Source organism: Cyanistes caeruleus, chromosome 3 (genome assembly GCF_971803275.1).
Source record: "Cyanistes caeruleus chromosome 3, bCyaCae1.hap1.1, whole genome shotgun sequence".
In the NCBI taxonomy this organism is placed as follows: Eukaryota; Metazoa; Chordata; class Aves; order Passeriformes; family Paridae; genus Cyanistes; species Cyanistes caeruleus.
In genome coordinates this window covers 67730416-67757577 of record NC_141703.1, presented here as the reverse complement: position 1 = coordinate 67757577, position 27162 = coordinate 67730416, and the positions used below count along the sequence as shown (strand labels likewise).

Here is a 27162-nt window from a genome sequence, read left to right as displayed (position 1 = left end):
GAGCAACTTGAATGGGCTGAAAATACCATTATTTCAGCTTGGTCTGTAATAAAAAAGCAGAGCCTGACCTAACAACACAACCAAGTTTTAACATCTGACTCTGAACCGCAGATTACAATTTCTAAGTTATAGGGTTATGTGTTATAATGCCTGATAGCTAGGCTGGAAATAAATCCCCACAGACCGGTGTTTATAGAGCTGGTATTGTTTCTTGCAGAGCTGGTGGTGAGGGGATGTCTCCACCTGACTCACCCACTTCACTTTGTGAAGTGCTGTGTTATATCTCTACAGTAAGTACTGCTTAGTATCACTGTGTCACTGCAACTTCATCACATTAAGTGCCAGAACTAATTGACATTGTGTGATCTCATGGTTATTAGATAGTTCTTTCGCACTGCATTTGTGCCTCCCCAGTTCAGGGGTCTTTGATGAAGACTTCCAAGTCTTCTTCACATCTGAACTTATCAACTTTGTCTTTGGAGTATGCACAGTTACAGTGTTCCTTGGTCTGTCTGGTCTTAACCGGTCTAAAATCTCTGTTTTGCTGCTAATTGGCTTTACATTTGCTAATTTCTCATTAGTACTACACTTATCTACCTCTAAAGCTATCCATCTGGAGAGTTTTTTTTCTTCTTTTTTGTCTATTCAGCATTAAGCAACTAGTTAACCATACACTAGCCATTACATGGTATAGAAAGCTATTAATATCAGGTTACATAGGTATAAAAATTATTATTCAGGTTATATAGGTACAAAAAGCTATGATTCAGCTTATATTGTTATCAGGTTACATAGAAATACACCAAGTTATACTGCTATCTTATAACTCAAGCTATATGAGCACCTTGTAACCCAAATTATATAGGCATCAGTTACAAACACTGTCCTCTGCTCTACCATCTGTGAAGTTTCCAGGTTCCTTCAGGTGTGTACAACCCTTGAGCCAAAGAAAAAAAAGGCATAACTCATTAAGGGGCTGAATTACATTTATCTCACTGTACAACTGGATCTGTGCAAAGCTTGAGAGTTTTAAGTGTGTTTATGACTCCTGCACAGGAATGCAAAGCAATGGCCTGCCAAACTGTGAGGAGGGCAACACTTGGAGCAGAAATACTGAAAACAGTTAAACTCAAGAGGTCAGGAGATACCAGTAAAATGAACTTTATTTCAAAGCTCATTAAAAAGCTTCACAATAACACTAACAGAATTAGCATTTCCTTCATTTTATGTACCCCACATGAAAAATGTATTGTTTCGCAAGAGATGAAACGTAAGCGTTTCTGCATGCTACTAACACATTTCACCATCTCATTACCTGATAAGTACTTTGAACTGCAACAATCAAAAACCTCAGGACAGAAGGATTTCTTCTGCAAAGTCCTTATGAAGGGGACGGACACTGGCTTTTTCTGACATACCCAATTAGATGTCCAGACAAAAGAAAACTACCTTGGCATCTACAAATGCCTACGAGTGTTTCGATTACAACCTTTTAAAGGAGCAGTACATTTCAAAGCAAGAGCTTCTTTTCATCTTTAGTGATGCAAATGGTTAAATACTGCACAGAAGCTTAGTATGAACTCACAATTCCACAGGAATCTGAAAGTTACCAAGGCAATTTTCCTTTTAGGATAGTCATGACCAACACTATTACTATTCTTCCTCCCACAACATAACACATCCCAGACAAGTCTTAAGAAAAAAAATATAAATAGTTTCCAAAACAATGCATTCCCACCCCCATCACATATGACAGCCAAAACATCTTCTGTCACGGGATGAAATTGCTGCAAGTGCAGTGGCTTAGTCCAGGTCCATGTTAATGGTGTTCTGATCACTTGGATGACATTCACCATTTTGCTGAGGCATTTCAGAATTTTTGTCATCTTCTCCCATGTCTTCGGTTTTATAATCACTCTGTTCACTTAATGGGTTTTCCTCCTTAGGAGAGTCAACTTTTGGTTTTGGTTGTGTCACAACGGGCTCACAGACATTGTTTAACTCCTAAAAAAATGGAAAAGATGTGGGCAGATCATACATATATATATATATATATATATATATATATATATATATATATATATAGGAGCCACCAGCTTCATCAGCGTGGAAAGTCCTGTGTCCAAAAGACTGCTTGAAATTGGCTTCTGCATTCATTTCCCTGAGTCCAAACTGACAAGTACTTATTTGTACCCTAAAATAAGTTAATTGGTATACTTTCTGACGTTCTGTGGGCAAAGTACAACTAGGTATTTTGGATTTTACATTTTTTTTTTTCAATACTACTTCGTCTCTCAGGAAAACACTGGTAAACAACCTGAGTTTTCACGGTGACTGAAAGACAAAATATCAGTGTGCTCCACAGGTTGTATACTGTGCATAGGAGCTCCTCTGCTTTCTACTGGATCGCCTCCTTTCCACACTCCGTAGCTTTCAAGAACACTATAGCAGCAAGATCAAACTGGGGAAGACAAAAGGCACAGGTACCAGTCTACTTTTAGCATCAACCTCTAAAGATAGTTTCTTATGGTACTTACCTGTAGCTTTGCCTTAATTTCACTTGAATGCACAGCTGGATCCTGATCTAAGCTCTTCTTAGCCTGTGCACTTACAGCATTATTCATCCACTCTACCACTTCACTAACACACTTCTCTACTTTCATCATTTCCATCTCATCAATATGGATGTACTTCTCATCCTGTCCAAATACAAACATGTTGTATTAGTTAATAATGTCAAGTGTTAGCAATGTAATCAAGTTATGCCAACAAGTCTGTCTCAATGATTTATAACTTGTAAATATCTTCCAATAGTCAAAATAAATAGAAGGTAGCCACAAGGGAGATCCATTATAGTAGGAGACAAAGGACATACAGATGGAGGTATAAAGCTTCCTTTACCCAAATGAACAAGAAATCTGGTTCAGAGAGAGCACAGAGGCTTCACAAAAAGGTCATGCAATAAAATGTAGCATTCTTAACAAAGCTGATACAAAAAAAAAAATTCCTTCCCATTCTGGAAGGGCTACCTGTGCCCAATGCAGTTTAGACATTGACATTCTGATGTACAGGAGAGAAGGATCATTGTTTTCAACTTTAGCATTCCCTACAATGCCACAGTTACACAATTAACTACTATCAGGAGAAGGACCTGCCCAGCAACACAACCAATGAATCCATATTTAGAATTCTTAAATAAAACCAAGTTTTAAACATACTACTTACAATGATGCTAGTTATTTCATGTATAACGCTACTAACGATTTCATTTAATTTTGTAATGTATAGCTGTGACGACGTAATTGTTTTTGATGCTAAGTCTCAGACTGAATTAGTTTGAGTGTTGTGAGCTGTCCTGTTAAAATTCTTTAAGCTGAAATCCAAGGAGCAAATTTTCAGATAGGAATGCTTATCAAGAATAAAACCTACAAATACCAGTGGGGGGGAAAAAAAACCAACAACAAAAAACACAAAAAAAACCAAGCACCAAATACCCACATATAATAAAATTGTGGTTTTTGCTTTATCTGCAGCTACATTTTACACTAATGCTTCTCACCATACAATAATTCTTGTCCCTGAAAGAGCTGGAAGAGGAGCACATTTCTAAAAAACAGTTAGATCAGTTTTTTAAAGGTCAAGAATCAGATCACAAGTCTAAACTCTTTATCAGAACATCCTCTTCAGCCTGAAAACATCCAGAAGTATCAAGCAACTGAAGATATGACACACTGTGTGAGATTTTTTGAGTACTGGGAAACATTTGTGGTGTTAAATTTGTGACCTATATAAAGTAGATCACAGCTCATCTGAAAGTGCATTTGAAGCCCCTCCAGCCAACGAACCTCACTGAAGCACGGTGTTTAAAGAAAAAGGCCACTTACTTTATTCCTGAATTCCCCAGCTATTGTAGCATAGTATTGGAGCCTGTGTCCCAATTCTTGTAATAGCCTTGGTCGTTCCTCTGCTTCTTGATAGCGCATTTCAATTGGAGTACCTAATTTCTAGAAAAAGCAATTTCTACATGTTTATGTGATTCATTAACATTCATTAATGTTGGTCAGCACAGTGTTTTGGAAATCTTGCTTTTTGGGCGTATTAACAGGCCTACCTTTAAATCCTCCAATTTTTCTACATACACCTGCTTTGCTTCATCCTCACCCTCTTCATACAGCCAGCCTTCTGTCTCTGCTAGGAGAGCAGAGAACCCCTGCAGATCCTGCATGTCAATATAATTCAACACATCAAACATTGAAATACACACCCATCAACCATGTTTGCCTTGAAGTAACACAACAGAGGTAAATATACACGTTAATCCTTAGCCTCCTGAACAAAAATTTAATTTCCACTGCAGCTTTTGCCTAATTAAGTTACTTAAACCATGACAGCTTCAGGACTGAGAATCTACATCTACAACAAAGGCAGCATTTATAGGCTTTTGTCCTTGATTAGGCCAATGCTTGGGATACAACTCTAATTCACAGTTTTGGTTACACATAAAGCAATACAGCTACCGCTTCCAGTCACCAGTTTCAATTGGAAGCAAAACTTTACTCCATTTGTGACAAAACCTGTTTTCAGAGATGTGTATTTGATATGCCTAAACCTAATTCTGGATTAGTCACTGCCATCATTCAAATGAAGTTCTGGTTTTGCAGTTATATCCAGGGTGGCTTTGGGAAAGCTTAACCAAGGTATACAAAACAGATATTTGGTATCAACACTTTCAGAAAAGTTCCTGAAACCATAACCTACCTTTTCACAAACAAACTTCTCATATGGTCCAGACAACTTGTCCCTGAACTCATATACATATTCCTCCACTGCATTCTTTGCATCATTTCTTTCTTTCTCCAGTTTATCTTGCATAATCATCTTTCCCTGTATACCACAGAAAATATTTTAATTAAAGAATAACAACGTCCAAACAGCATTCATTCTACAAAGCACAGCTCCTGTAAAATCTCCCAGAGGCCTCGGCTCATCTAACTGTTGAAATTCTCATTATTATGCAGTGGGCTCATCTGAAGAAATGGGTTGCACTTCTCTGGATTACAACAGTTTAAATGAATCTGTGATGTCATTCCATGGATCAGTGCTCTGATACTAATTGCTATAAAGAACACTTCAATCTTTCTGATAAACATTTGTCAATTACGTGTTAGAAGGCACACAGTATGTTAGCTCATTGTTAATTGAGCTCCAGGGTGACAGTACAAGAACAGAGGCTGCCTTGAGAAGCAGGTGAATGGTTAATAACTGCACACAAGAAAGCAGTCTAAACCACACTAACTCACCTCTGTTTCAATATACATATTGAGGAGATCTTTTCCTAACTGCCAAACCAAGTTAGCTTCAATGGGTAGTTCCACATTCTTCACTTTTATCTTGGGTTTTTTAGCTTCTGGGGGCTGATCACCTTTCTTCTCATTTGTCTGAGTTAGAAAGAAGAAAAATAAGATAATTTTCCTGACTTCTTTCTGATATAGTACTGCTAAAATGAAAGAAACATTCAGAGGAAGAGCACACAAAGGTTTTTCCATGTTCTTTTAAAATCTTCAAAATATACTCATGAGGCACTTTCTTTTTGGGGATTCCATCTCCTATCCTAGTGTCCTTACAGTCTGTTTCCCAGACAGTAAGCACAGAGCTACAGCAAGGACATTGCTCAGATACATGGTGTGTTTGCAGATTTTCCAGAAGTGTCCATCTGTAACTAATGATGCTGATAGTAGTTAAGATTTTAACCCAAAGTATTTTTCATCTCATACAGATGAAAAAACCAAATCACTAGCAATAACATGCAAACAAATGTTTCACACTGATTATTTCCTTTTAGGTTTATTAATTCCTGATCCCAGCTTCCCTCAGCAGGCCTAATAAGCTTGGCCTCTAATTGCTGCTTAAATTGAAATGTCTGCAACCCAAATAAACTAGTTGCACAACACTGCAAGAAGACAGGGAAGTGGTAAAGAAAAGCTTCTTGCAGGAATCCTTTTGCAAACTCTGTACAAAAACCATTACAAGATACAGACATTACTTTTCACCATAGTAAAGATGTGAAAATGAAAAAGGCTCCAACACCAAGTTCCTTACTTTTCCTGAAATATGTTACCATTTTAAAAGCCATCATATAGCATAACATTTTCAACAGAGTTAAAGGGTCACTCACTTTCTTGACATCTGGGATTTTGTTTTCTTCAGAGGGAGGTTCTGATGAAGGGGGAGACTGTGACGTTTGCTGACCATCAGTTTGTACCTGGGACTGTGTTCCAGCCTCACTGTTCTCTTGCTGGATATTTTTCTGAAATGAAAGCCCAGGCACAAAGGATGTAGAAGGCATGTGCACTTGCATTTAAGTATAGGGCACTTCACTTCTGACGCACATACGGTACAAAGTGCCCTACAAAGCATTTTGTGCACACGCAATAAAACACACGCTTCAGCTATGGAGATACAGACTAGGTGCAAGTTCAGAAGGACTTCATGAAAATGTTACCAGTGCCAGGCTTGCTGCACAATACTTGTGTGCGTGTGTGCACATGCTACCACTTTGTCTTACAAAAAGGGGCTTTTAATTTATTGAGTCATAATGTTTAAGTTTTTCCCCCTCAGAAAGCTATTAAAACATGAAGTAGACTATAACAATGTGCACTATTCCCCAGTGTTCCCCTCTCCTTCAGTGCTGTCAAAAACAACTCAGCTTTCCCTTTCACAAGAAGTTTCAAAAAACTTTACTGATACAAAGGATTACATACAAATCCTTTCAACACAAAGTATATGGATGATTAACAATCCAAATCTAGTTTTCCTGCTTGGAACAGCTGGATAACTACGGCAGCTGTAAGCAACCCCACCCTCAAACACCGACCTGCTGCTGTTTGGCACTTCACACAATAACTGATTTTGAAATCCACACTGCCAAGATACCACAAATGTCTCCTGTTCTTGTAAAGGCATTTCCTGACAGCTACACATATCTTAAAATTAATCTCCTTTTGCTTCCTTAGAGGAAGGTATTTTTCTTCCAGAGTATGGAACAGCAGAACACTCATCAATCAGGACGGACATTCACACACAAGAAAGGTCAACTTACATCACTGAAGTTTTCAATAGGCCTCTGGTCCTGAGCTTCCACTTCAGTCTCAACACTGACATCTTCACACTCTTCACTTTTAACTGGTTCTACCATAGATGCAGTGGACACACTGAAAATGCCATGAGTATTGACACGGACTTTCACTTTGACTTTAGACTTCTCTCCGTCTTTCTGGGCTGCCACATTCTGGATAACATACCTACCTAAAACCAAAAGAATCAAAACTCACACAGTGGAAATAAGTAGGTAGTATTACAGAGGCAGAAAGACATCTCCCTTTTTCATAGACAATCTGTTTTCTAAATATTTGATGACACCTCTGTGCTAACCTCACAGTCCCTCAAATTAAATCAGTCCTACCAGGAAAAAAAAACCCAGCGAAACCAAAGTACACTGCTTTTCAGGCAACTTCACCTTATAAATAAAACAGTAGGTTCTCCTGACACCACTAATACAGAGTAAATACAAAACTGGTGCTATCTGTGTTACTAGTTGAAAGTAAGCTGGAAGAACCTACTGAAGGGCTTAGTCTAATGCCAATATTAAATGGTGCCTTTCTAATGTAAGTTACTGCCCAACACAGCAACAATATTTCTAGAGGCTTTCCTTACAGCTTCTAACATCCAAGCAAGTCTGTCATTACCTTTTATTCCAGGGCAGAACCTAATTGTTCTGTAACTACTGTAATACTTGAAACAAGCATTGTGAAACTTACAGACAGACAATTAGTTCAACAGTAAATGAAGAATCCAATGTCCTTGACATTGACAGCAGACATTTTCCCTTATTTCTGTCATCAAAAGAGTGACCTGGAGACCAGACTTCTCACTTAGCTGCAAAGTACAAGTTCCCCAAGACCAAATATACACGTTTGCACACACCATTCCTTCAGCCACAGATGTAGATCAAAAGCACACAAGCTTTTACCTGCCTGTAGAATGTAATCATCTGTCTTTTACAACCAATAATACTGGAGTTGTATGACCTGTTCTCCCTTTTGCCAGTCTCATTAGAACTACTACTTCACCCATTAGTCATACTAATAACTCTGTTCTGAGCAAAGAATTAATTGGCAACTGAGTTGAAACAAATCTGATCTTCAGTTCTGTTCTTACCAGAACAGCAGTTACACAGCTTCTCGTTTGTAAAAGCCACTTTAAATTGAACAGACAAACCCACCATCAGTCTTCATGGTAAGAGTTAACCACAAAAGGAAGTCTGATGTTTCTGTAACTACAGAATACCATCAGAGAATCATAGAATGGCCTGGGTTGGAAGTGACCTTAAAGATCGAGTTCACAACCTCCTGTCTTTCATTAAACCAGGTTGTTCAGGGCCTCATCCAACATGGCCTTCAATACCTCCAAGGATGGGGCATCCACAACTTGTCAGGGAAACCTATTCCAGTGCCTCACCACCCTCACAGCAAAGAATTTGCTCCTAATATCTGATCTAAACCTGTTCTCTTGCAGTTTTTAAAGCTATCCCCCCTTGTACTGTCACTACTAGTGCTTGTAATAAGTCCCTCTCCATTGTGCTGGTTTTTCAAAATATATGGTATGCAAACATGCAACATTTAATTGCATGTTTAGAAGTCAAGAACAATTACTTAATTGGCATGTCTTTACCATCACAATCTTCTAACTAGCCATGTTGTAAGCTCTTTATAAGCATCAACACTGTCAAGTGCTGCAATTTGTCAGAAAGTATGAAAGAGCTGCTTAGAAATGCTACACAGACAAATCAATACTGCAGTCTTGTAGCTGCCACTATTTCAGACTGCTTTGATTGAAAGTTATTCAACATTATGTCAATTCCAGAAGGTACAGGTAAAAACAACAAGTAGTTATTCAAGACATGTTTTTTTTAATATACAGGACATATTTTTCAATTGTTCTTAGCTTGCTTCAGTGATAAGCAGAAAAGAAGATTTAAAAAGTTACAAAGCTATCTTTTGTAGTGATAACCACATTTTAGTTGTAGGCATTAATTTGTTTCCCCTCATTTCTTTGTTTAGCCAAAGTAACATTATAAGCAAGAAAAAAAAAATAATACCAATCCAGTAGCCTCAGGAATGGGAAAATTCTGAGTCCTTCAGAGACAAAAACCTGAATCTAAACATCATAACCATACTGCACCACAGTTACTATTTGATGTCAAATCATTCTATTGGAGACAACACCATTTCCAGGACAATTACTTACCAATTTTTGATTCAGGATACGGGACTCCATTAGGATCAGAATAAAAAGCTTCTAGCTCAAAAGGACCTTTCCTATAGAATGTAAGTACCTTAGAGAAGGGTGCTGCATGATTTCTGCTGAAGACCTCATGAACTCTGTAATTAAGGGAAAAATACCACTTTTAGCAGTGTGTTTGAGCTGAAAGGTTTTGATATAGGGTCAGAACTCTTTAGAGGAACATCATGTTTTGACGCATTTGCCCTTCTGAACAATTCCAATAAAGATATTTCACTACTGTACTGCATGGGAAAAGGATTTACTGTTCTCTACTGTAATGAGAACTTGCCATATTTGAGCTTGGAATAGTATATTTTGAATCATAATTTGCACCCTTCCTTAGTGTCAAAGGGATAATTATAGCCCTGTTAATTCCTTGCTCATTTACGTTCCATGGCTCAGTTGAGAACCCTGACACTGGATTATTATTCATTCCTCAACATGACAGAAAAACAACCGGCTTTACTTTGTGTTCTACAGCATGTCCGCCATTATGCCAACCTGATTCTAATTTCCAACTAAGTTTTGTCTCCTAACTGTGGAAGATCTCCTCTAAAAACCTAGATGAGAGAAAGTGAGAGCTTTAACCTAGAACATGAACCCACAGGCTGCTCTCACAAGTGACAGAACAATTAGGCCCGGCACCTCCACAGAAAACAGACAGGAAATAAAATAGGCTGAACTACAAAGAACAAAAAAGGTATGAACAGATCCCTCTAGAATTATGATTTTTCCACATGTTGAACTTGGAGCTCTTTACATCTTAGAAAGCAATTGCATTTCCCACAGGCACAGCACAGTTAGTAACAGATGTCAGTCGTAAGAAACTTTTACAAATGTTAAATTTTTGCTAGGTGTTAAATTCTTGCTTCAGTCAGATAAATAGCATCCATATAAGCTCACAATATTTCCATAGTACATAACATTACTAATTAATCAAGAATCTCAAACAGCTGTAGGGAGCACCTTGAGTAAAAAAAAAAGCCAGAAGGCAAAGTGGAATCAGAACCCAGGCACCGATCTCATTAGTTTTATATTCCTAATCCTGACAACCAAATAAAAGTAGTGCAAGACAAGAAAATAGTTGGCAGCTCTTTCGCTCACTTTTTTTTCAATCCTCATATTTTTACCAATGAGGAATTACAGTTAAAATTTCAACCTATGTCTTTACAATCTACCCTCTCAACCACCTCTGGAACATGGCCTGTGAGTTTCCTACATGAGAATGCCAAGATTCTAATTTAAATGCAAGCAAGAATATTACCCCTGAATTATGAAGGTCAAAAGCTTCATAGAATGGTAGTCTGAGCTACCTACCCTTCAGTGTCCTCTGCTTCTGTATTCCACAGCAGAGATATTGGAAAAGGTGTAGCATCTGTCACAGAAAATTCTCTCACTTTAAATGCTGGAGAAAGAATGGCACACTAAAAAAAACATAAAAAACCAACAAAAACACTTGCATTAAAGCTGGTTTACTCTTCTACTCCACTAGCCAAGACAGCAAAAAAAGTGAGAGTGGCATTGATTTTATTAGGCAGAACTATTTCAATACCCAATTTCAATGCAGTATGAGAAATCTCACACACAAGTGTTTATGTGCTGTGTTAGCAGGCCTTTTGTAGCTTGTGAGCATAAAGCTAACACTTTAAGAAAATAGCAAGACTGTAAAAAATGGTAATGCTGCACTGCTTAGCCCTAAAAGAAGTGATTATCTAAAGGGTCCTGCTTCTTTCCTGGAACAACTGAATGCTGGCAATGGGAAGCTGTTAGTGAGATGGAGTAAAGAAACTGTCAAAGAGAAGAGAGTGAAATAAGACAAGTTATAGGGGAAAAGGAAGAACACAGAGTGAGTGGTTTGTTCGTAAGATATAGTTGGAAACAGTCAAAATGGGAGGGAGACAAAATAAAGCCTGTTTCACATTGATGGCAAGTTGGATACCAGGAAAGTCAAACTTGCAGTAGTTTGGGCTCTCCATACATACTCCTCATACCTTGCTGAATAAAAATATCTTTCAGCTTGACAACAACTTAAATTTTTTTTGCATTTAAGATCTCTAGATTGTGTTCTTCTGAAGAAGAGAGTGGGCTGCTTACAGAATACACCCTGCAATAAGGTACTTCAATAGAGTACTGCACCAGAGAGGAGTACTCTGGACTATTTAAATAGCGCAGTCCCATGAAAAAACCTAGCAAACAGGTATGTTTCCTTGAGAACTTCAAATAGATTACTTCTACAATTTTTCATAGATCTTTACAGAAATGCTACTGAGAAATACATCTTTTAATTTCATCAAGTATTGCCAGTACTATACCTGCAGAGCACAGCCCCTAGCTATGGCTTCATCTGCATTAAGTGTTGTACTGACATCCTTGCCAAAGAATTTAGCAATCCTCTCTTTGACAGCAGGAATACGGGTTGCTCCTCCCACAATCTCTACAGCATTTACATCTTCTACTTTCAGTTGTGTTTGTTCCATTAATGAAAGCAGAGGCATCTCTATCCTTTGCAGCAGATCAGCACACAATTCTTCAAATTGTGACCTAAGGAAAAAAAACAGAATTAACTAAAGAATGCCCCACAGGAACCTTGCCTGGTATTTGTTTACAAACTGATGCTGACTAGGTTAGTTAACTACACTGCAAAGAGACTTAAAGCTAAACTCCTGTGAGTAGGCCGAAGTGGCAACCGTAGACAAGGCAGTAAACAAACAGCTGCTTATAAATTTTCCTAAGCCACTACCAGTGTAGTTAAATAAGATAAAGGTTTTGTTTGGGCAGCTGCTATGTATTTGCCTCAGAGCAGAGGTTACAGATAAGAAATCAAAAAAACACTGACACTTCCTTTAAAATGAAAAACTGTTGCCTAAATACTGAAAGAAAAAGAACCCACCACTCTTAGCAGTAGCTACAGAACTAATAAATGAAGCCATGCCTGTGACCATGTGCAAGAGACAGAGAGACACACTTCATTTGCACTTGGACCATAATCAAGTCATCACCCATAAGCACTGTTTCTGCCCTCCTTTTCTCTACCAATATACCCACTACACTGAGAAGAGAAGAAACAAAGCTTAAATTGTCGCTGTCTTAACAGCAGTATGGGATTTAGGTTACCTAAAATATGCAATGCAGAAGGTCTAAATATGCAGTCAACTTTCTGGTTTGTATGCATCAATCCATGGTTTTAAGAATGTATTCTACAAAAAGAATCCAATCTTCTCATGCATGCTTTATTGCACTGAAACATTACTCAAATAGCTGAATATCACATTTCCCAGCCTTAGCTCTTCTGGCTTTACAAAAGTGACACAGCTATTTGGCACTTACACTTAACTATATAGCGTGTTAAGTTTCTTTCAAATGTGGAAAGAAACACTTGTTTAAAAAAATTGGCCACCAAAGCAAATGACTGTCTTGTACAGAACTCACCTGTTCATTTTTCCAGATACATCAGTATCATTCATGAAACACTCAATATTTAGGGGAATGTCTGTGCTATTTGAACTCATGAGTTTCTTCAGTTTCTCACATTCCTGATACAGACGAAGAAGAGCCCGAACTTTGGTTTTTGGATCTAGTTTATACTTTGATTTTATTTCTGCACAAAAGTAATCCACCAGCTTTCCATCAAAATTTCTCCCACCAAGGAAAGGGTCAAATGCTGTGCCAAGTACCTGGTTTGAAAAACACAACTATTTAGTTTTAAACTAATAAAATCAAACAGAATAGCAGTCTTCCAGTATCAGCACATCCTTGCTTCAAAAAAAATGTTGGGGACAGGTCAGCCTATCTTCCAATGCACAACTACATCAGCCAAAAATTGATCTTTACTTTCACAGAGGAAATGTAAAAAAAAAAGTAACAAAGTGACAATCTGAAGTATTCAAAATTTTAATCCTTACACACACATTTAGATAAAACGAAATAAATTACAGCACTTGTATTATATATCTTATATTTGCATATTGCAAGGAATTCACAACCTGTTAGAAGCAATTCTAACGAAATGAAGGACACTGATGAAAACCTTCACCTTTTGACTAGTTGCCACTTTCCATGCATTAAATTATTTCAGAATTTTAAAAAAAAAAAGGAAGATTGGCAGGCTATTTGATTCTAATTGCTTATAAACCCTTTCATCTCCATTTAATCTTACTACCTTCAGTTTACTCTTGTTGAATGCACAGGCTGATACTTGAAATGCAGAATGTCCCATATCAACAAACACAACTATCCGTGGCTTCTCTTCAGGAGCTGGAAGGTCTTGTTTATAAATTCCGTAATTCAGAGCCACTGCAAAAGAAGTGTCAGATATTATCCACACAATCCCTAGTTTCCAGTGGCATACCATCACACCCCTGTGAATATTATGCTATACAATTGAAAGCATCAAGACAAATCCAGACATACACCTGTGCAAGATACACAATCTTCATGGAAGCTTTATTCCATTAATCTAAGATGTAGGACCTGAAAAGTGTAACATACTGCTTTAGTCATGTAAATTGTCCCTAAGCATTTGTTTGGGTGTTTGGGGTTTTGTTTTTTGGATTTTTTGACTTACAAAGTAACCAAAAACATAGAACATCTTAACAACAAAGCCCAAACCCAGTTTTCCATTTATAGTGACTATCTCCCAAGCTGGGAAGTTTTGTCTGAGAATTGTATAAATGGTCAGCAGTGCCGTGTGTCTGTTTAAAACCCTGACTATACTGAAAAAAAAGCCTTGAAGTCATGAGGTATTGATGTTTAATCAAGGAACTTCCTTTAAAAGTGTCTAAATCCTGCAACTGTGCATCTGGGCAGTACACTAAATGAACAAGTATAGCAGGCACACACAGTGATTCCTAAATAAGTGCTCAGGGAGATCAATGGAGCTTGATCTCATCTTCCCCTTCACACAGAAGGCCTTAAACGAAGAAAAGAACAGCAAGTTTTTCAAATATTTATGTCTCATATTTGCCTTTTCAAGTCAGTCATTTTTCTTAGAGTAATTAAATGCACCCTCTATCCCATCTGCCACTTGCAGGAACTGCTATTTTATCCTACTTACCTGCTGTCATGTCATTCATTAATCTGAGACAATTTAGACCAACAATCTGAGCTGCATCTAGAAGGGACCTCCTTTCAGCATCTGTGAAAAATGATGGAACCTGAAAAAAGTAGGTGAGAATACGAAGTTATTTCCTGAAAATGAGACATTACACTATTTATTTAAAAGTATGAATTAAAAAATTGTATCTTTTCCTCCTCTTTGAGGAAGACAAATACTGTAAGCCTCTAAAGAGCAGCTACCATACTGAATTGACATGTTAAATATTCTATTCAGAGATGGAATTAAACCAGCATTAGCTAGCTTACATGAGGATACACTAGCAAGAAACAAATGAGTTTTTGTATACAAATGCTGATAACATTATGCTGGCCCAAAATATGAAACTGGATATTATGAAGACAGTGACATGGAATACTTTCATCAGAACTAGCAGGTATACTCCTGTCCAAAACAGGAAAGAGTGAACTAAAAACGTACAGCAATACTTCAGATGTCAGAGATGCAAAGAAATAAGGGATAACAAATGAAGAGAATCTATTTGGGCAGAAATTACTTTGGGCAGGGAGTGCTAAGAAATTATGAAAGAATATGCTGTTGAAAATCTTCTACAGATCTCTAGCACTGGCATTGGACAGTGCCTTCTGATGTCCCCCCCCCGCCCCCAGGACAAATGAAGAACTAGCTTTCCAGGTTTCAACTGGAGAATCAACATTTCTAATAATAACAGAGCTAAATATTCCTAGATGCAACATGAGACAGACTTGTTCAGAGTCATTGAGAACAGAGAGGCAGGTGTTATTTTATACTCGGGGCTTTGCAATGGAATGACTGTTCTTGATCTGAGGTTATTTTCTGTGCAGTCTTAACATTGAAAAAAACAAAACAAAATTTGCTGAAAGGATGAAGATAAACAGGACAGAAACTAAAATTTTCAGCTGCCAGAGGGCAAATTTTGATCAACAAAGGAAATTGTTTATCAAAGTCATTATCAAATTGTTTTAAATTCCAGAAAAAACACAAACGTAAGTATTTACTTTCATGAGTAATTAATATGCTTAGTCATGAAAACAAGCTGCTCCAGAAGGGTATATATCTGGATACAGAAACATTTTGGGTCCAAAGGTTCAGACATTTCCAAGAGAACAAATGAGTTCATGAAGACAGTCAGTGTCTGGAATATGGCAGCAGCCCTGGGATTTCTTTAAGTCAAAAGTACTCAAGCTAGTTAGGATTAATCCCTTTGTAAGTGCTTAGCAGAGCTCTTTTTCACTCTGCCTGAATAGAAACAAAATGCCCTCAATAGCTGAAGTTAAAAGACAATGTTCCTGTGCACTACAATTACTTACAGAAATAACACAGTCTGTTACGGGCTTTTTCAGGTTACTCTCTGCAGTCTCCTTTAATTTAGTCAATAGCATAGCTGAAATCTGTTCCACACTGAAGATGTGCTCCTCATCCATGTACATGACCTGGATAGAGTAGGTAAAATAACTCCATTAGTTTAGCTGGAGGAAAATTACATACACTTAATGTTTTTTGATACACTGCTGGCTAATACTCTACAAATCATGACATGCTTCATTATTCCATTGCAGAACTTCAGTTTACAATTTAATTTCCCACTTGAGTTTATAGAAGCAATAATTCCATTCTCACTGTCTTAAAACATCAAGAAGTGTATAAATCCCATAGATGAAGGAAATGGCCAAAAGTGACACAAGTTTAAAATGTGGCACACCATTAAGCAAAATTGCCATTTCAAACTGATGCCAAAGATAAAAAATGTGCAGAACTATTTGCTGCCTGCTTTCCCTTGGCATTTTTATCTTTCTGCTCAAACACGTGAGGAGTCTCTGAAAGGACGAAGTGTACAACAGCAGTTCACCTATGCACATAAAACAACTAAAAACTTAAGGCTCAGCAAGAAGTTTACTCATTGTTCTCTTAGCAAAAGTTATTGAATCACCACTTTTATCATGCAATAGAATACATGACCATGATAAAGCAAAGTAACATGTTACAACTGATGCTTGAAAGTAGCACTTCTTTTATTCAGCCAGTACGATTTGGGGAAAAATCAGGCATTTCAGTTCTAATAGAAAAATTGTTCCCTGAACCTCCCAATCTTACTGCGTGTTATTGAATCAATTATTAAAACTTTTTAACCATAGTTAAATAGAAGTAAATACTAATTTGTTCTCCAAGCAACCTAAGAAAAATAGGAAAAATACCAAGCAGTAGTGTTCTCCCAACACTAGACTCTCATATACTACAGGACTCCTACACACACTGATTAAAGGAAACCAGTAATTTCTGTCTGAATTTATCTATTAACCTCACAAGTCACAAACAACAAAAGAAAAAGCATCCCTTTTGTAAAGCTTAGCTACTTTTCCAGGATTCCTCATAATGTATGTAATTCTGTGATCTATTCACTGTTCAGGACTGATCTACATTGAAGTTTTGAGGGACCAGTTCAAGCTAAGGGCAACACTGTCTGTTATGCCAGTAAGGCTTCATTATCAGTAATTGTACATATTTCTGTAAATGGACACAATGTTATTAACTGCACCTATTCTAGGAAAAGCTAACATTGCATCAGTGAAGTCCTTGAAATGCAAGGAAGAACCACACCCGCAGTGTGGTAGGAGCTGTGTTTGAAGACCTTTTTGCAAGTAACTGACTCCAGGCAGTCCACTACAGACACACTTGCCACTCATTTATGGCAATTATTCTAAAGAGTTCCAACTACTTTCTAAAGCATTTGTAAACCACCTAGTAAGAGTGCTGCAATGCATTCCACACCAAAGTGACAGAAAGTCATACTTTGAAGTAAAACCATACGACCTTATAATTATCTTAGCAATTTTTCTGCCAGTGTGTTTGAGCTAGATGTGCAATTTGCCAACAGGGAAACTTGCATTTCAGCAATTATTTGTAAATGAACCTTAATTTGAAGGTTAACATCCACTATTTAAAGATGAAGCTTTCTATTCATAGAAGAGATCTTCCTTAGCAGAAAGATTAAAACAACCTACCTTTAGGGTAATTATAAGAAACTCATATTTTCATGACTAGGTGCTGAAATGTAAGACTTCAGATTTAGCTATACAACCCAGAAAGATAAACTGCAGATTTACCTTTACTCCTACTCCACCATTCTTCATGGGAACCAAATCATAGCTCAGCTTTTCTTTTTCCTTCTGAACAAAAGGATCATTGAATGCACGGCCATGGAATCTCTTGAAGTTAGATACAGTGTTGTGGGCATGAGTAATTTGCTGTAAAGAAATACAGGATAGTTAGAAATCCACTCTTAATCAGCCTGCAATGTTCAGTGGTGTTCCGCATGCCACCAAGCACAGGTCAGGTTTTTAGACAACCGCTCACTCCCTTGCCACAGCTGTTTTATTTCACACTGGTAATTACTGTCTGGTACTTTTTATCAGCTCATTAATAAGTTAGACACAGACTTCCAGACCGTTACTTATTAAGGATTATGAAACTATCTCTGAAACCTCGTCACAACTGGGTGAACAATAACATAATCAACAGAGCCCACTTCTTTTTTAGTCAACTAATTTACAATCATTGAATCATTTAAGTTGGAAAAGGCCTTTCAGATCAAGCCCAGTTATTTACCTAACACAGCCAAGTCCACCAATGTCCCCAAAAGCCACATTCACTATTTAAATATCTCCAAGGACAGTGACTCCACCACTTCCCCAGGATGCCCTGCACAAACCTTTACAAACATTCTGGTGAAAAAAATTGTTCCTAATAGCCAATCTAAACTTCCCCTGGTGCAACTTGTGCTCCTTTTGGGTTATTGTACATAGTGATGAGGGCACACCTGACACTCTTCTCCAGTCTAAACACCCCCAGCTCCCTCAGCTGCTCCTCATCAGACTTGCGCTCCAGACCCTTTCCCAGCTCCTTCGCCCTTCTCTGGACACACTCCAGCATCTCAGTGTCTTTCTTGTAGTGAGGGGCACAAAACCAAACAGGATTTGAGGTGCAACCTCACCAGTGCTGAGTAAAGGGGGGCAATTCCTGCCCTGTTCCTGCTGGCCACACTATTGCTTATAAAGGCCAGGATTGGCCTTTTGGCCACCTGGGGACACTCTAGATCATGTTCAGCCACTGTTGAATGGCACCCCCAAGTGTTTTTCCACCAGGCAGATTCCCAGCCACTCTGCCCTCAGCCTGTAGTGTTATATGAGGTTGTTGTGACTCAAGGGCAGGACTCATTGAACCTCACACAATTGGCATCAACCCTTCAATCCAGCCTGTCCAGATCCTTCTGTAGAGCCATCCTGCCCTCCAGCAGATCAACACTCCTGTCCAAGCTGGCCTAACCTCCAAACTGACTGAGGGTGTGCCCGATCCCCTCTTCCAGATCAATGACTGAAATATCAAATAGGGCTGGCCCCCAATACTGAGCCTTGGGGAACACCACTGGTGATAAACGGCCAGTGAGATTTAATTCCATTCACCATCATGCTCTGGGCCTGGATACCCAGCCAGGTTTTAACCAGTTAGGAGTAGGACCCCAGTTGTGCCAGTCATCCCCCCACATCTCTACAATGGCAACTGTGTCAGAGTTCTACTGCTGCGCCATGGTGTCCAGCTCCTCCCCTTTATTGCCTGTGCTGCAGGCATTGATGTACATGCATGTCAGCTGGGCTATTGATCCTGCCACTTTTGCAGAGGAGAAGCCCCAGTGCCTATGTGACCATTCATCTCCACCAGGGCAGCCGAGTGAAGGACCTCACTAGAACACCCTCTCCAACACTGCTGTGGTACCCCTCCAGGCTTATCTCTAGCAAACTTGGTTGTATGTTTTCCCTCCTCCAAATCCAGTTTAAAGCTCTCAATGATCTCTGCTAGCTCCTGTGCAAATATCCTTTTCCCCCCCTGAGACAGGTGTACCCTGCCTGTTGCTAGCAGTCCTTGCTGTCAGGTAAACTGACCCGTGATCAAAGCCCCCAAATTCTGCCAGTGGCATCAGGGTCAGATATTGGTCTGCTGGCTCTTCCCGTTTCCTTCTTCACTTCCTGCAATTGGAAGGATACAGAACACAATTTCTCTCTCCTGATTGCCCATGGACTTCCTGGCGCAACCTCCTCACCGCCACTCTGAGAAACCAATAATGGATCTGGTGGTCCTACCAGGGTAGGAACTCAGACCTCAGAGAGACAGCAGACTTCCCTAAGAAGTGGCTCCAGCCAGCATATTGGGCCTTCTGCTCCCTTCCAAAAGGAGTTTCCTATGGCAATGACCTGTCTTTTCCTCTTCAGGGAAGCAGTTTTGATATAGACTATTTAACCTTGGTGACAGATAGCTCCCTATCCCTTCAAGTCACTGTTTTCCAGCAGGTGGAGAGGAGAGAAAGGAATCCTCTGTGTGTCCTGCTTACCTCACAGGTATGTCCTGGAGGCAGAGTGCAATTCCACTATACCATCTCTCACACTCCCCTGATAGTCCTCAGCCTGCTCACGTCCTGCCAGAGTTCTGTCACTGCGTGGAAGAATACCTGGGCACCCCCACAGAGCTGTGCTCACAGGTGCCACCCAGCAGTGGCACTGAGAGCAGGGCTCACCCTGCAGGTGGCACCTGGGTGGCAGCGTGCTCCTGCCAGAGCTGTCGGGGCAGCTGTGCCAGCCGTGCTGGGTGTGGAGCTGAGCGAGGCCGTGGCTTTCTGCCAGGGGATAGCACTGCTCCCTGGTTGGGCTGGCACTGCCTCGGCATCCCTCCTGCACACTGCTGTGCCACACCCTGGTCACCAGCGCTCCCTAAGGGCTTATGTTATATTTGGGGGAAACTGCTGTTGTTGCTCCTGGCCCCACCCAGGTCTCATCAGCCACTGGCACTCGAGCTGCAGGCTTCTGGCAGCTCTTGTCTCCCCGGGACATTCCCCCAGCTCGGGAACCTCCCCTGTGCACTGCACTGGGCCACTCTGCTGCTGATTGTGCTGGCAACCTGAGCCACTCACCTTGCAACTGGGTGACAGAACTTAGATGTAATTCAAATGTTTAAAGACTGCAACTACATATGAAGCTGGTTTCTGTTTGTATGCTGGCCCTCCAAACCAAAGCCACACTACCTCCACTTTAAACATCTTCGCATTAAGAGCAAACAAGGGCTTTCCAAGTTACTAAATGTAAAGTTTAAGCGTCCACATACATTTCAGTACTTACTTTTTTCCTCCCTGAGCTACTCTGAAATCACATCATTTCCTTGTTCACATTCATCTAGCAGCAACTCAAATTCTTGCACTAGACCAAAGAGGAATACACTGCACGGATAACTTCGAACATTTTTTGCTAACATCAGCTTGAAGTATATACTAAACTACAATGCATGCTCCCCAGTATAAGGAAGTGACATAGAGAAACATTCGTTATCAGAAATGCAAAGCACAACAGAAAACAGACAACTAGAGCAGCTTAAGAGATAATTCAAGTATCTCTGAGTAGAATTAATACTATTTTACTTGAGAGAAATAAAAGTGTGTTATTATCTACAGGACAGAGATTTAGGCAGGCACCAAGAGACAGCATGGTAACCCAAATGCTGAGCATACCAAGAAGTATTTCTAGCATTCACTACCATCAAAGAAAAGCATCAATTCTTTGTTGCATGTAAAATTTTCCACCATGAAATGGAAGAATTTGAGCTACATCTTGTATTAGAAAACTACTCAACTAGGACAGTTCTCCTACAGAAAAGCTCCCTGACAAAAAAGGAGGCCATACTCCCACTAACAAACAGTAACTTTCAGACAGCTGTGTCTGTAGAAAGATGTCACACTTGGACTCCCTGCTGAGAGTCATCCTTGGTTTATTCTAACCACCAAACAGTGCTCAGCAAGTAATGGTACTAGCACAAGTTAGCACAGGCCAAAAATCATGCCAAGAACTATTCCAGTATTTTAATGTGATTGAGTAGTTAGGTTCATGTGTCCAAGACTGTTTCCCAGCATGGTTTCATTTATTTGTATAGTCACAACTTCAGAGTACTTGAATGCTATCTATTTCACAGCTGTATGGCTGAAGAACGTAGCAGCAGGAATTATTACCATGTAGTGGGCAGAGAAGCGCAAACACTCTGGCAGCTTTTATAGCCTAATTTAGAATTAACCTCAAAGCCTCTTCTAAGAGAACAATCTTAAGATATTTTTAGAGTAATTGTATGCCATTAGGTCTGTAGCATGTTTTAATATCTTCCTGCTTAGTCACAATTAAGAAAGCTGAGAATTATGGTCTGTTAACTGATGTACTGTTCTCATCTCCAGTGCTACCACACTTATCTAAGGTAACAGAAATTCTCTGAAAATTTTCTCCAGCAGCAAATGTTTCTCAAATGTTAGAGAGCACCTTTGAATATTTTGAGCTCTCCCACAAAATCACAATGTAGAGGTCACCAGTCAAAATGTCTTTTTTTTTTTTTATTTTGTGGGATTTTTTTGTTTGTTTTTTTGAAATGAAAAGAATTGTTGCACTCCTGGATTTAAGTAGCTACTACACCCCAGGACACCAAAAATGTAACTGTCAGTAGTCCATGTCAGGAAACTTCCATATTTATAAAAGAAACACAATTCGCATCTCAGGTCATCAGACAAACTGGACCACTTACAGCAACAGAAATAAATGATATATCATCTTTTATCATTTTAACTATCGCATTCTTTTTTCCTGGCAAAAATATTTAGTTTCAACCGCTAGGAGAGCCAAGAGTGAAACACCCAGTACAGCAGCATCATACAGGTTAGTCTGAGGGTCACTAAAGTCACAGGTGTTCATCACTCCAAACACAGTTTTAAGTGCAATCTAAGAGAGAATCTGCCTCACTCTCAGCTTACTTCATGTTTTCCGCAGCATCTGCTGGAACAATCTAACAAAACTGAAACATGCTCAAGTGTACATAGGATTCAGATAATTTCCCATTTTGAGTAATAACTCATTTTTGCTCGCTAACGAATCAGACTAGTTTCCAGCTCGTAACAATATCAGCATTCAACTCAGCAATGCTAAAACTAAATTTAAGGGAAAAAACACAAACATGTGTATTTACTTCATTACTCCAAATGTTAACCTGTAACTGAATGTGCATGTGCTTGTTAACGTTTAAAGTATTTGTATTGCCTTGGCCACTCAAAATTAAGAGGAGTGTTATTACAGTGGAATAAAGCCTCCTTCAGTGCTCTCTCCATGGAAACCCACTGCAGTCCTTCTACTACATGAGAGAGATGCACAGGCCAGCGGAGGCTGCATGCTTGATCTCCCGGCAGCAGTTATGTAACAACATACAATACCTAAGGATATATTTAACCATTACATTTCCTTATTCTAAGACTTGTTGGAACTGAGTTCTCCTTCTAAACTGAAAAATGCTACTTTAAGAAAACATTCAATCTTTCAGAGCACCTCAATCAACAAAAAAAAACAACAAACAACCCCAAAATAAGGACTTGCACCTTCAAAAACAGAGGCATTTAATTCACAGCAAATCCAAAAGTAGCAAGGGACCCTAAATAGCTTCAAGAATCTGAGCCAATCCTCTCCCCTTACATCTAATTTTAAGAAACTATATACAGCATTTAAAATGTTTTCACTCGAGTACAAGGAAAATCCTGTACAGAATCATTAGGAAAATAAACCAGTGACCTTAACTTGTCAGAATAGGAACATATTCAACTGGAAAGCATTACATTAACGAAAGAGAGAGCAGAAGCATTCTAGCAAAAACATCCCACATTTCTCTGAAGAAAGCATGGCAGCATAGCGCAGCATTTCTAAAATAAAAGGCTCAACAAGAAACTGAAGCTGTCTGGCTTCAACTGCAGCCAGCCAACTCTCTTTACACCCACCGCTACTTCAACAGTTTGCAGCAGGAAATGACCCACCTGGTTTTTAGCCGCAACACCAATAGCTCTGCTTTTGGATCCAAATGAAACCACCGACCTGGAAAGAACAACCGGCCCATTAACTCGGTCCTGGACAACAAACCCGACTGAGAACTGTCACGGATTCATTTTCTACTAACGCAGATAAAACATCCAAGTCTTTCCGTCAAAGTGCCATTTTGCCAGTTCGCAATAAAAAACTACATGAAGTCTTTTATCCATCTTAAAGCCCTGGCTCGAATCCAGGACTTTTCACAACGGCTTATCCACACGGCAAAACGGGATGACCGCGATTCAGAGCTCACAGCCGGACTACACCCCACCCGTCCGGCCATGGCTGCTTCTAACTTCTCAACTCAACTCCTGCTTCGAGCCACAGCCTTTCTGTACCTGACCTCTGACTACAGGACAGCTGCCCTGGAGCAGCTGGCAGAGCCCATCCTACGCAGCATGAGCGGGAGTGTGTTCCCCCCGTGTCCCACTTAACCCGGGCTGCCCCCACGGGACTCTGCCGGCGCTGCCAGCCCGACCCGCGCAGAGCTCCGTGCCCCGGGCAGTGCCCGCGGGACGCGCTCCGGCTCCGGGGCACACAGTGGGCCGGGACCGGGACACGGAGGTGGGGACCTGGGGGGCAGAATAGGGGCAGAGCGGGTGAGGGGATAGCGGCACATAGCGGGTTGGGGTGGGAAGGGGAGCAGAGGGGCACACAGTGGGTCGGAGGGACACACACCGGGCTGCGGCCCGGCCCCGCCACCCTGTACCTGCCCCCCGGCAGCCCTCGGGAGCCCGTACGGAGGCGGCGAGTGCCGGGGAACGCGCTGGCCCCACGCAGCGGGAATCCCCCACCGCGAAACTTCCAGCACCTTCTCCACGGCGGGCGCTCCGCCGGACGCAGACCGGCCCCCGCCCGCCCCCGCGCCCCTCACTCACGGCGTGCAGCGGTCGCTGAACTCGTTGGCGACGGTCTCGATGCCGCCGGCCCGCGCCACGGCGATGTAGCAGCTCTGGAAGCCCAAATCAAAGCCCACCACAGCCATGGCCCCGGCGCCAGAGGGAGGCCCCCGCTCTGCCCGGCTCGCTCCCGGTGCTGCTGAGGCCGCCGGTCCCCGTAGCGTGCGCGGGCGGGCGGACGGGGAGGGGACCCAGCGGCGCCTCCGCCGCTTTAAATATGACAATGAGGCGAAGTTTCCAGAAACTGCGGCAGCCACTCACCGGCTCCACGTGCGGCTTCCGCTTCCGCCCTCGGCCGCCTTCTCGAACAATTCCCGCCAATCGGCGGCGCCGGGCGCGGTGACGCGCGCCGTTCCCATGGCGACCGCGGACGCCGCCAGCCCCGCGCGGGGCGGGGCCAGGCGGGAGGGGCGGGGCCGAGCGGAGGAGGCGGCGGGGGCCGGGAAAGGCGGAGGCTCCGGCAGCCTGGAATGTGCGGGAGAACGGGAGAAGCGCCGCTCCCCTTGGCAATGCCCCTACTTTAATACACTGGGAAACCTCTCTAAAGCTCATTGTCACGTTGTCGTAGGTATTTCCCTCCCGTGCTGGCGGGCTAAATATGTTAACTACAGAACTACTCATCACTTGCTCTCTGCTGAGGGCTTTTGTCTCGGCAATCCACCATAACATAAATGCCCTATTGCCTCCTATCTGTCTAGCTATAGCTTTTTTGTACAGGAACCCATCCCTCCTAGAAGAAGTCTTAATTTTCTGTATTCCGTATGGAGGTTTGGTGGGTACAGAGATCCTGATTTTGGTTGCCAGCAGTACATCGATCACAGAATCAATCCGGCTGGAAAAGACTTCTGAGATCACTGAGTCCAAGCTGTGACCGAACCACGGCCACCAGACCACTGAGTGCCACATCCAGTCTTTCCTTAAACACCTGCAGGGACAGTGACTCCACCACCTCCCTGGGCAGCCCATTCCAATGTCTAATCGCCCTTTCTGTGAAGAAATTCCTCCTAGTGTCCAGCTCACGCTCCCCTGGCACAGCTTAAGTCCTCTCGGCATGTTAGGTGCTGCCTTTCAGGTCCTGGCTGTTACAAAGGGCAGGGAGAGGTGATAGCATCCAGTGTCCTGAATGTCCCTGTATGGAAGAGGCAAGATATTTCCACCCCCACACCCCCTGTCTAGGCACTGTGGTTCAGCAATTTCTCATAAAGCTTTGCTTTAGAGCTGAGTAACATTCAGCTCTGCTGGATTTTGACCCCTGGATTTTGAGTGTGTATGGGGAGGATTTGATCTCCTGTAATAGTGCTTGCCTGTTTCAGAGGAGACACAGGGCTGAAAAATTCATGAGACCAGCATGACCAGCTAAGGATGCCGCTTCTAACTTCAGAATGAGCTGATTGGTTGGCCTAATAGATGTGTGTGAGAGCTGATGAGGTTTTGTGTCCTGACTTGACATGGTAAATATTCATGACAATGTATTTCCAGTTTTGAATGAGGAGACAGACTTCATCAAAGTATTTAGCTGCTTAAATATCCAGATACAGAAATGCTTAAAGTACTTAAGCAGCCTTTGTGATCATCCAAAGTCCTTGCATCCTGGATAACACTTCTGTAGAACATGTAGGTGAAAAGCCAATCTTTTCATTTATCAATTCACCTGTGTGTCAGCTGTCACCCTATTTGACAAGAAGTGGGGTACCTAGCATTTAACGTGGTTTAGAAAGTTCTGTTGTGGCAAACTATGGACACGCAGCATACCTGGTGGTTTAAGTGTTGCCATAGATGATAAAAGCAGATATCAGATATTCTTTCTGCTTTTTCTCTTTCATTATAAACTGTTCATCCTTGAACAGAAAAAGAAGAAAACTTGACTGTTTGCCCAGATTTGCAGCTGCTCTCTAAAGGGAGGAAAAGATCAGCAGCGAATTTGGAAGTTACTCTACTGGCACCATCTCTGATGGTGCAGTGCAGTGGTTGAATTATGGCTTCAATGAACTGAAATCCCAGTATAGGAATAAAGATTATTTTTACTCAGCCTAGAGCAGAAACACATACTGGTAGTGACTTGCTATGCCTTCCCACTATGGAACTGTAAATGGTGTTGAGGAGGAGGAGAGGTGAGATAAGAACTGCTGAGGGAGGTAATATTGGTAAGGTGCTTTCTAGAGATGGTTCCTACATCTGGGCCTGGGGCAGCTGACACAGTGGTGGGGGCTGTTCTGAAGGGACAGGCCAGTGCTGCATGCTGCCAGCAAATCTGCAGGATGGAAACCCTGTGGCTGTGGGCACAGCCCGCTGCCACCAGGAAGTGCTTTGTGAGGGAACAAGTCTGAATGTCCTGAATAAGAACCCTTTGTTTTCCATCACCGATGAGAGCCAAGAAATACAAGATCAAAGAGGCATCAAGAAAGGAGATGACATTGGCTGGCTGAGATTAACATGCTGGTGAGGCCTGGCAGTGAGAGCACTTACATTTGTCTGCCTAGACCGATGCTCTGGATAAAGCCACAGGATTTCAATCCTTCAAACCATGATTTCCCAAGGGCTGTAGAAATGGCACGATAAACTTTATATTAAAAGTCTAGGAGAAGATTCTGAAAAGTCTTGGCTCTTTCTTCCAGCAGTGTGGAGACTGCGTGTCTTTTCCTTCTAGAGACAAGAAGGGTTACATATGGACAGTCAATCTTCTCGTAGGGGTGAGTGGGGAAACACTCTGCTGCTGTTTGTTAGTGTTGGAAAGCTTGTGAGTTTCGGAACCAAGGCTAACCAGTGTGCTGCCCTTCTTTGTGGGTGTCACATCAGCCTTTACTTGATGTCCATGTGGATAGTAATGCTGTCCTGATGTGAAATTTATGTTAATGTTCTCCTTGGTCATGTAGCCTGTGATCTTAATGCTGCTGGGAAGGGGAGG

General features: G+C 41.2%; 1 protein-coding gene across 5 annotated transcripts; it reads right to left on the bottom strand.

The window, feature by feature from the left end:
* Positions 1 to 1145: 1145 nt before the first annotated feature.
* On the bottom strand, positions 1146 to 24650 carry HSPH1 (heat shock protein family H (Hsp110) member 1). Of its 5 annotated transcripts, none has more exons than XM_086881637.1 (18): positions 24237 to 24650; positions 23307 to 23364; positions 17539 to 17679; positions 15745 to 15867; positions 14396 to 14495; positions 13502 to 13635; positions 12772 to 13016; positions 11655 to 11883; positions 10660 to 10766; positions 9307 to 9440; positions 7100 to 7305; positions 6176 to 6307; positions 5301 to 5438; positions 4759 to 4884; positions 4112 to 4219; positions 3885 to 4004; positions 2538 to 2699; positions 1146 to 2004 (listed from the first exon to the last, which is right to left on the bottom strand). In XM_086881637.1, the coding sequence occupies exons 1-18, from the start codon at positions 24341 to 24343 to the stop codon at positions 1804 to 1806; spliced, it is 2571 nt and encodes an 856-aa protein (XP_086737763.1). In that variant the 5' UTR covers positions 24344 to 24650; the 3' UTR covers positions 1146 to 1803. The 5 variants fall into 5 exon arrangements, with proteins under 5 accessions (XP_086737763.1, XP_086737764.1, XP_086737766.1 ...); XM_086881638.1 differs by having other exon boundaries at positions 24519 to 24638; XM_086881640.1 differs by having other exon boundaries at positions 24068 to 24241.
* Positions 24651 to 27162: the final 2512 nt, after the last annotated feature.